Source organism: Prosopis cineraria, unplaced genomic scaffold, assembly GCF_029017545.1.
Source record: "Prosopis cineraria cultivar Desert tree isolate PC_DT_omini unplaced genomic scaffold, ASM2901754v1 PC117, whole genome shotgun sequence".
NCBI classification, from domain to species: Eukaryota; Viridiplantae; Streptophyta; class Magnoliopsida; order Fabales; family Fabaceae; genus Prosopis; species Prosopis cineraria.
Window position 1 is genome coordinate 5,280 of NW_026555444.1, and position 9,457 is coordinate 14,736.

At 34.8% G+C, this 9,457-nt stretch overlaps 2 protein-coding genes across 4 annotated transcripts; one reads left to right on the top strand and one right to left on the bottom strand.

Moving 5' to 3' along the window:
* Positions 1-236: 236 nt before the first annotated feature.
* On the top strand, positions 237-4,151 carry LOC129295461 (uncharacterized). Its single transcript, XM_054933973.1, has 4 exons — positions 237-588; positions 904-1,007; positions 1,097-1,181; positions 3,609-4,151. The coding sequence occupies exons 1-4, from the start codon at positions 373-375 to the stop codon at positions 3,696-3,698; spliced, it is 495 nt and encodes a 164-aa protein (XP_054789948.1). The 5' UTR covers positions 237-372; the 3' UTR covers positions 3,699-4,151.
* Positions 4,152-4,627: 476 nt separating this feature from the next.
* Positions 4,628-8,964, bottom strand: LOC129295463 (G-type lectin S-receptor-like serine/threonine-protein kinase CES101). Of its 3 annotated transcripts, XM_054933976.1 has the most exons (8): positions 7,738-8,964; positions 6,725-6,826; positions 6,444-6,634; positions 6,156-6,366; positions 5,734-5,971; positions 5,467-5,617; positions 5,030-5,343; positions 4,628-4,801 (listed from the first exon to the last, which is right to left on the bottom strand). In XM_054933976.1, the coding sequence occupies exons 1-7, from the start codon at positions 8,924-8,926 to the stop codon at positions 5,032-5,034; spliced, it is 2,394 nt and encodes a 797-aa protein (XP_054789951.1). In that variant the 5' UTR covers positions 8,927-8,964; the 3' UTR covers positions 4,628-4,801; positions 5,030-5,031. The 3 variants fall into 3 exon arrangements, with proteins under 3 accessions (XP_054789951.1, XP_054789954.1, XP_054789952.1); XM_054933979.1 differs by lacking the exons at positions 5,030-5,343; positions 5,467-5,617; XM_054933977.1 differs by lacking the exons at positions 4,628-4,801; positions 5,467-5,617 and having other exon boundaries at positions 5,207-5,343.
* Between the last annotated feature and the right edge of the window lie 493 nt (positions 8,965-9,457).

Here is a 9,457-nt window from a genome sequence, read left to right on the forward strand (position 1 = left end):
ATCTAATCGATTTTTTTTAAAAAAATTTAAATATAAATTATATTAAAATTACATATTTTTTAACCTTAATTTATTAACTTTAGCTTATAAATTTTTTAATCAAAACATACACTTAAAAAATTGCTAGGTTCTTCCATTAGCCGTTATCAGTTTGATAAACTTATTATTAGCATTATTTTTTGAAAGTAGGTTTTGGGCTTTTGAGAATGAAAGATCATATTATGACAGCGGCTAAAGGAACCAATGAAGGCCCAGACACTCTACAGTGGCGAAAACCAAATCTGGATCCTCATGTCGATGCCTAAATCCCTTCTTCGCAGGTGTTAATTCGGCGAACGCCGTAGCCGAAAGCTTCCGCCGTTGACGGCGACGATGATGCTGAGATGTTGCTCCAGGCTTCGCTCTTTGGCTCTTCACTCTCGCCTTCCTCTTCCCTCACCATCTTCTCGTCGTCTGCTTCACTACTCCCCTCATCCTCTCCAGTTTTCTTCCTGTAATCGGCTTCCTTCTTCCCTCTTCAATGCCTCGTCATCATCCCCTCCTACATTGGCTCTTTACGCCTTTCGCTATTCTCCTTTGCCTCCCTCTGTAAGTTATTGGTTTCGAGCTTCTATCCCCCCCTCTTATGAGTTTTGTCTGGGTGCTGAGAAAATGCGTCAGAAGACACTGGCTTCGATTTGGGAATTTTAAATTGATGTATGTTGTACTTATGAGTTGTTGATTTCTCGGTTCCGAAGTAATTTAAGAGTGAAATGTTCATTTCTTTTGCCTCCCTCATCAACTGAATAATAAATGATAAATTTGAGTTTAGTTGCTTACGATTGATGTTATATTTGAGTTTGTTTCATGGTGTCGCTCTGATCGTTATTGTGACATCATTTTAGTTCTTCTATGAAACTGTAGTTGGTTCAAGTGCGGCACGTTTCTTCAAGAGAGCGGAAGAAGAGAAGGAAGCCAATGACGCCGGTCACTTCCAAGCTCAAGAAATTCAAAATGAAATTTTATTCGTGCGTCGTTTCACCTTAACACCTGCATCTTTCTTTTTTTATTTCTCTTGTTATAGCATCTCATTTTCAGCTCACAATTTATGGAACAGGTCTTACAAGTCCAGGTTCGGAACATTGAATGATGGGACGATCAGGCGCTGGAAGGAGGGCAAACGGCACAATGCTCATTTGAAGGTCTGCCTTTTTCTTATACTTTGATAGATTAAGCTCTTAAAATATCTGATACTTTAGTTGCCACTAAAAAGTGAGTTCCTGGAGTGGCTTTCTCTAGAATCCTTATCATCGTTTTCATGGCTTGAAGCACCCAAATAAATCACATTACACCTATTTTCAGGATTCCCTCAAAAGCTTCATACGAGGCGTAAATAAATTTGCAAATCCTTTCTTGGCTAAATCTTAAAATCTTAACAAATCTTTGGCCCTGAAAACCTGGCGTCCAAAGAATTTTTATGCATGAATGTGGAATATGATACATTTTTCTTTCACATCTCACTATAAAATCCTCTGAATGGATAAATAATTGCAACTTTCTCTTTGGTATATGATCTTGTAAGACTTTAAGTCTATAGTCCTTGATGGACTAGAGCTTGCTTGATTCACTTACCACTGTATGGTGAAAAATAGAGAGGATACCCAATATCCCGTGGCTTTACTGGCTCCTCTTTAAATATTGGAAGACTAACTTGATGCCAGTATTTTAATTCTTCCAGCCCAACTGCACGCACACATACATTCGTAAGCATTTGCATTTCTTTGTAATATTAAGATAAGAGAGGAAAAGTATTAGTGCTTGTATTACGCAATTAATTCACAAAGTTTAATATTCTCAATTCCTTTCCTATATTTTGTTTCCTAAATATAGGCTTAGGGACTGTTGTGCTTGGCATTCCTTGACTACATGTAATAGACAAATCAAATCATGTACAAGAGATAATGACTAGATACTATTTTCTGATTCACTACAACTTGTGGCCACATATACTTTGGCTTTCATGATTTCATCGTTGATGAGGGGTAGATGAATTTGAATCTCCCTAGGATGCTCCTTTGTGGTCACATTATTATGCATAGGCCATTGGGAAAAACTAAAATGCAAATTGGATGCATTGAGGCCTTGCTTTGATGCTCGTGGTTGCCATAAGAGGGGTTTATTTCAATTTATTGCAAAACATATGGATAATCCAAAATGCAAATTAGTTGGGTTTATTGCCTTTGTGGTGTGACTGTCTGTTTTGACATGGATGTTATGGACCATATTATGCATAGCACATGAGGCCTTTCTTCGGATAGCTGACAGTACACATGCACATGGTTGTGGATCATGAAAATTCATCTGTAGTTTAGTGTATGTGGGCCCTTTAATAATATCTGTCGCAAACGTAGTGCAAACTATGAAGTTTAACGTGGTAGTTCACTGTCCAGTCTAATCAAATGTGGCCATGTATCCAAAAAAAGAATAAATATATAAATAAAAAAGAGGCCAGCTGCTTAGATGATTCGAGGGACTTCCCCTGTTCTGTATTTGGCCTGGGGGCTCTAGTCTATTCTTGACTGATTGAAATTTGAAGAGCATGAAAGACTCGCAAGTTAGAATGTTTGATGATATCTTTGGACTGATATATTATAAATGCTAAAATAAATGAGAACAAATTGCTAGGACATACCTGAAATTTGAGTGTATAATCCATAATTGCTCAAGTGAGAGTAGTGATGGGGAAGATGAGAGCATGCCACAACCCACATCGACCAAAAGAGCAAGAATGGGTGGGGCGAAATTTTTACGGACCACATATAAAGGGCTAAGAGTGGTCAATTACAGAAATGCTCCTAGTCAAGCTTAAATAGGATCCCTAGCTCGTCTATGAGTTGAGATATCTTCCATAATTCATAATTGAATTTCACAACCCGTTATGTTCTATTTTGTTAAACCCTGTCTATTTTAATAAAGTGCTCATGGAGGCTTAGTAGTATGAGATATCAAGTCTTGTATTAAGTAGTATAAGATGCTTAATGAGATATTTAAGTGCATTAATTTTTCTATCTCAACAGCTAGTTTTTGGGGTAGAGTTTCACATCCTACTTTGGTACCTATCAATTGGTATCAAATTCAGATTGTTGACTGTTCTAGAGAGGGCTACCCACAAAGAATTTTGATCGGCAGGAAGTCGAGTCAAGTGTCATAGAGTGCAACCAACGAGTGTGATCTTTTCATAGGAGGTCAATTGATAGAGACTTGTTAACATGTGATATCAAGTTCTACCTTGAATAGTATGAGATACTCAATTAAGTATTTAAGTGCATTCGTTCTTACACCTCAATAGTTAGCTTTTGAAGTAAGGTTTTCCATCCCATTTAGACTTTGGTAGCTGTTAAGTGCTATACACAATTACATAAATGTGTTTTGGTAAACAAATTTGATGGTTGGTCAATGCTAACCCACATACCATGACAAAATTTTTCAACAATAAGACCACCGCTTAGGTCGTAGTTTCATTTCCCTCATTGTTGGACATGGTAAATGATAGCCATTTGGTTTATGTGAGCATACCTTAGGATGTTCCACTGTTTTTGAAACTGATAATTTTCTGGTATTAACTGCAGTCAAAGAAATCAAAACGGAGACTGAGAAAACCTGCTATTGTCCCTCCAGCATTCGCCAAAGTGATGAAGAAGCTCAGTTTTTGTGCTTAGAACACCAAAAGTTCCTTCTACTTACGGCATGAAAGAGAAAATGTTTGCAGATCATTATTTAATTTATTGTCTTTGTTGTCCATTTTCTCATTTGATGAACCATAGAATGGGCAATTTGAAGTATGCAGAGCGGTGTGTTCCCTAGGTACTTGCTTTGCAACAAATCATTTGATAACATGTTCCGGTCTATCATAGTGCCAGCCAGTCTTTAGTGAACAATATGTGAAATAGTGGCTGATTTATCTTTGTCGTTGGGATTCTTCCGGATTGTTTGTAGCTAATAAAATTTATTTTAGGAATCCAGAGACCGGAGGAGCGTCTCTGAGAATGTGAAAGCTGGATTAACTTCGAAGTTTGAAGGATATATATGATCGTTTTTAAATTAATTGAAAATGAGAATACTGTTTTCCATGGATGGAAAGCAAGGAGTATAGCATAGCATATATTCCAATATATTGAGTGGATTCATCAAAATATCACACTTATCATTTATAAAATATATAAATTCTATATAACAACATATTGGTATATATTCCCAGTATTGTTGGATTCATATTCATTTCTTGCACTCAAAGTAGAAATAGACACGCTATTCATTCATTGTTTGGTATTTGTTTTGAAGTCAATTCTTTGCGAACTTCCATTGGGGCGCACACAAGGCAGCAAATGGATGCTTTCATTTGTTATCGCACAAATGACTTCTGACATTGTTGGCTTATGATCGCATCACAGAACCACTAAACTAAATACGAGAATTTGTGTACATTAGGAAACTGGGAAGGGGTAAATTTTTTTTTTTCGGCTTTTGGAGAATTTTTGACGCACTACGGATATATACTAGAATAAGTTTAACAGATTATTGTGGGGAACATGAATCATTTAATAATGAATCCTTTTGCAACAGTTATACACAATTTAAAGCCAGTGAAGCAAATAGACAGAGACCATTAAAATACGAGACGTTTAACTGTAATTTCAAGCTTTTACCGGTCTCAAAAAATATAACACAAACAATTATACAGGTTGTTTACAGGCGTTGAAGTGTAATTTTGTGAGATTAAGATGTTTCTTGGAGATTCTGCAAGTAGTTGTTCATCTTGCCCCTGAAAATTTTGAAAATTAAGATATTAGAGAATACGCCTTTTATTGCACCGTGAGGACAAGCATGAAGCATGTGCTCAAACAACAATAATGAAAAATCATTTGTTAAAAAAAAAAAAAAAACCGCTACGCAATAATAAAAATATTCAATCTTCTTGTTTCTTTCTCTTAATTCTCAACTTGTCAAGACCTGACAGTGCTGTTATGTCTAAATATTTAAGATAACATACCTCTATCTTCCATTCATTGTAGATATAGAAAGATTGTTCATGGCTGAACGGTATTCAAAGTCATTTCTTTCACCATCTACATTGGTGATACAGTCTAAATTTGTAAATGCAGGTTTCTTCACAATAGGCAAAAGGGTTCTTTCATTTGTGATCATAGAAATGACTTCTGATGTAGTTGGTCTATTTGCTGGAGATTCTTCTACACACAAAAGACTTATTTGAATAAATCTAAGAAATTGTTGATTCGAACATGACTTGCTTAGTATTGGATCCATCAATTCTAAACCAACTCCATTTTGCCATAAATCCCAAGCCTGCAATAGTAATTTTCAACTTATATATACGATATGTACGTAAAGGTAGGTTATTACTGAAGTAACTAATGCTCATTTTAGTTCAAAAGCATGCTTAAGACAAATACAAATAAAATTACTCACATATTGTATTAGATTCAAGGGTTTATTGACTTCATAAAAGCTGCTGTTCCTCTTGCCACTTAAAATTTCAAGAATTATGACTCCAAGACTAAAAACATCTGATTTTATAGAGAATATTCCATCCATTGCATACTCGGGAGACATGTATCCACTAATTGAAAAAAAAAAAAACATAAAGAGCCATTTGGTTAGAAATGGAAGCATATGCTTTTTGCTTGAAACAAAACCAATTTGCATGTATATATTTTAAAAATTTATTAAACTTACTATGTCCCAACAATTCTGTTCGTCTTGGCTATGAACTCATTCTCCTTGAAAATTCTTGCCATTCCAAAATCAGAAATTTTAGGATTCATGTCTATATCAAGTAATATGTTACTGGTTTTCAAATCTCTGTGTATGATTCTTAATCTTGAATGTTGATGAAGGTAAAGAAGTCCTTGTGAAATCCCTTCAATAATCATCACTCTAATTTTCCAATTTAATGCCGCCCTCTTGGATGCATCTTCAAAATTACAATCACATACAAAGTTTCAACATGTGAGATTACAACAAACTATTAAACTAGCAGTTTAATGACAAGTTTCATTTCAGAATATAAATTGTTTTCGAATAGATTGTATCATTGAAATGATGAGATTCTTGCATTGCAAAATGTAAAAGGTGGTAACATAATGAAATAAACTAACCAAAGAGAAAGGAGTCTAGACTTTTATTGGGCATGTATTCATAAACTAACATCTTTTCCTCAGATTGCATGCAGCATCCAAGTAAACGTACTAGATTCTTGTGTTGTAGTTTTGCTATGAGTATCAATTCATTCTTAAACTCCACCAATCCTTGTCCTGAACTCCTTGATAGCCTTTTCACTGCAATTTCTACCCCTTCAGGTAGTTTTCCCTGACCATTTTGCCATTAGATTAAATTAGTAACTCAAAAACAATAGAATGGTAACAAAACTAAACAGAGATGCTTACCTTATAAACTGGGCCAAAACCACCTTCTCCAAGCTTATTTTGTACAGAAAAGTCATCTGTAGCTTCAACAATAGAGACAAAGGTAAACATTTTCAAATGTTGAGAAAAGCCATCATCGTATCCAAGCTCATTTGGATCGTGCAAATTACTGCTTGTTGTTTCCGATTGATGTAGATGGTCTTCTTTTCTCCCTGTATTGTTTGTTATGTGCCAAGAAATAGTATATTAGTCAATTCATATTCAGATTTTAGAACAGTGGGGATAAAGATTTTGCACATCACCTTTTGTTTTCCATCTCCGATACAAGATAATGACAATGACAGACACTGACAACAATGAAATCGGAACTGAAATTGCAATCCTTTTCTTTGTGTCCCTTCCTTCTGCAACGGTGTGGTTTAGTCAAAATGAGAATTTTTGTTTTTTGAAGTAGAAACAACCTATTAAAAGAAGAGATAAAGATGAAATCAAATATTACAATGCATTTTAAGTATGTTAAAAATTATTTTTAGTGAAATCTAGTAGTCTACATAATGACATCTAATTTTTTATGAGTAAATTATTTTTGACTGTCCTCATGCTTTGTCTTAATTATAGATACCTTTTATTTATTTTCAAAACATTACACCTGTCAGAGAAATTTAAAGTTATATTTTGTAAGGTACCGTGTATGTCAGTCTTCATTTGTAACTTAGTTAACTTCAAATGGAGGGTAACATACATTATTGCTATCAATTAATATAGAAGATATAATGTAATATTTATACTTCATCTATTAAAAAATATAAAAATTTTTTAAGTTAAAATATTAAATAATATAAGGTATTTTAAGTCTTTTAAAGTGTAATTAATATTATTTTTTTAAAAATACCCTTAATTAGAGATGTAATTAATAAAGGTTTTTAATTGAGGCATCTTGTTAAATAGAAATAAATATGAAAAGAGTATATAATTTTAAAGATAATTAACTAGAAGGAATGTTTACATACATACACTCCTTTTGGTCCTATATATAAGTAATCTTTTTGAAAGAATTAATAATCCTTTTTATAGGTTAATTTACAAAAAAGATCATTACATACTTTTTTCTATGTTTACCCTTTCATAATTTTCTATCAATAGTGTAAAAATTACATATGAAAAAAAATTCTCTTTTTTAAAGATGATGCATAAATAAGGTTAAATTGAAAACTTTTTTTTATATAATATAAACAATTTTCAATAAAACAATTAACACTGAACTGTGTAACAGAGGAAGTATATAACTAAGTTGGATATGAATTCACAAACTTACTGTTTTGTGATTGTTGGATAACATAATGTTGTTGCGAATTCCCAGATGGGTCTAGTTGGAACTCTGCTTCTTGATGATATGTGACACAACCTACGCTGCGGCTCTTGAGATATGCTTGACAATTACAGTCATTCCAACAACTAGCTCTACAATCAGCAGGCCCAATGCTTTCACTCTCACCATCAATGAATTTTCCATTTCTCTTACTCACAAAGTACCCAGACAATAGCTCAAATCTCGTATTCTCACTCCTACACTCTAGCTGTTCCCATTTTGCACATCCCACATCTTCCTCGTACCCATAACAATAATCCTGTAATGCCACTTCCTCGTTGTTAAACCAAATACTACCTTCGTAATCTAAGATCCATTCTATGCTTTCATGAATCCCAGGATCCATAGGGTCTTGTTTCAGTGAATAATTGAAGAACTCTTCATCTGAAGTTTTGGTATATGACATTTCATAAGATTGTATTTTATGGGACAATTGTTCTATGTTTCCCAAGGTTGTTCCACCACTGGTCCAGAAAACAACCCCTCTTCGCCGAAGAACTAACTCTAAGCCATGAGGGTCCCATTCGAGTGTGAAAGCTCCTGGAGATGGATCATCATAGGCCAGCCATGAAGTGAGAGACCAATTTCTTCCTGTTCTGTGATTGATCCCTAGTTTCATGCCAGGTAACAGATGGTCAGTGGGACAGTCAAAGCTCTGCCACAAGGTTCTCCCGACAGATCCATCGGAATTCACTTCTGTCAGTACAAGATTTCCATTGTCGAGCAACACAGCCTTTGTGTTGGTGGTGCTGTTGGTCGCGGCTTCGCCAGGGCACAATTGAATTGGGTCACCATGAGTCTGATTGATCACAAACTTTCCGGTGTTGTCGATGAAGAGAGTTGCAGAACCGTCAGTGATTGGGTTGTCTCTGTTGGCTAGCCAAACAGGGTACGAGGATGATTCGTACGAATTCCAGATGGCCAAGTAAGTGTTGTTGCTGAAGGGAATAGGTTTGACGAATTCTAGGGTGAAATTCTGGTTGTTGGAAACCAAGCGACCGGTGAAGTTGAGTGAGTCGGATTGATTCAGAGTGTTGGTTTCTGCAAACACGACGATGCAGCTGAAGAACAGGGGAGAAATAATCACTAGGATGAGAAGGTGAAGATACATCAATGAGTTTTCCCGGCGAAGCATCTATGTTTCTATGCACAGAGATATCAATTAGGACAGGATTCTAAATATCATCGTTGTGATTAAAAAACGAAAAGAAAAAAAAATTAAGGATGCAAGTCAAGCTGGATTTGAACCTGCAATGAGCGCAAATCAACTCATTTAATGAATATTAAAAAGTGAAGTTAGGCAACTCACTAAAATTCACGTGAAATTCATCTCAATGATGAATTTGTCCAAATATTAATTTAAAAGTACAAATGTCATTTCCAGCTCGTAATTCGCATGATAAAAAATGCAGTGCGGATGATGCTGAGGTTTAGAGGACCCATTTATGATTTAACAAAAATAATTAATGGCGTCTCTTCTTTGAATCTGCACAATTCTTCATGGCATTAAATAAATACAAAGTCAACATTTTGACCCTTGCAAACCACGCTATTCGTAGAGTCGATAGTTTGAACTAAATTTAATAAAACCCAAATAAATTTAAAAAAATAAAATAAAATTAGGCTTACTAGAATTGTAAATTTTTTAGTGGTAAACTATTCAAGT

Excerpts from the sequence above, each read along its gene's own strand:
- LOC129295461 (XM_054933973.1), top strand. The coding sequence starts at position 373 with ATGATGCTGAGATGTTGCTCCAGGCTTCGCTCTTTGGCTCTTCACTCT. Across the intron at positions 1,008-1,096 it reads TTCAAAATGAAATTTTATTC|GTCTTACAAGTCCAGGTTCG; the intron begins GTGCGTCGTTTC and ends TTTATGGAACAG. Across the intron at positions 1,182-3,608 it reads GGCACAATGCTCATTTGAAG|TCAAAGAAATCAAAACGGAG; the intron begins GTCTGCCTTTTT and ends TATTAACTGCAG.
- LOC129295463 (XM_054933976.1), bottom strand. The coding sequence starts at position 8,926 with ATGCTTCGCCGGGAAAACTCATTGATGTATCTTCACCTTCTCATCCTA. Across the intron at positions 5,972-6,155 it reads TCTAGACTCCTTTCTCTTTG|ATGCATCCAAGAGGGCGGCA; the intron begins GTTAGTTTATTT and ends GTAATTTTGAAG. Across the intron at positions 5,618-5,733 it reads AACAGAATTGTTGGGACATA|TGGATACATGTCTCCCGAGT; the intron begins GTAAGTTTAATA and ends TTTTTCAATTAG.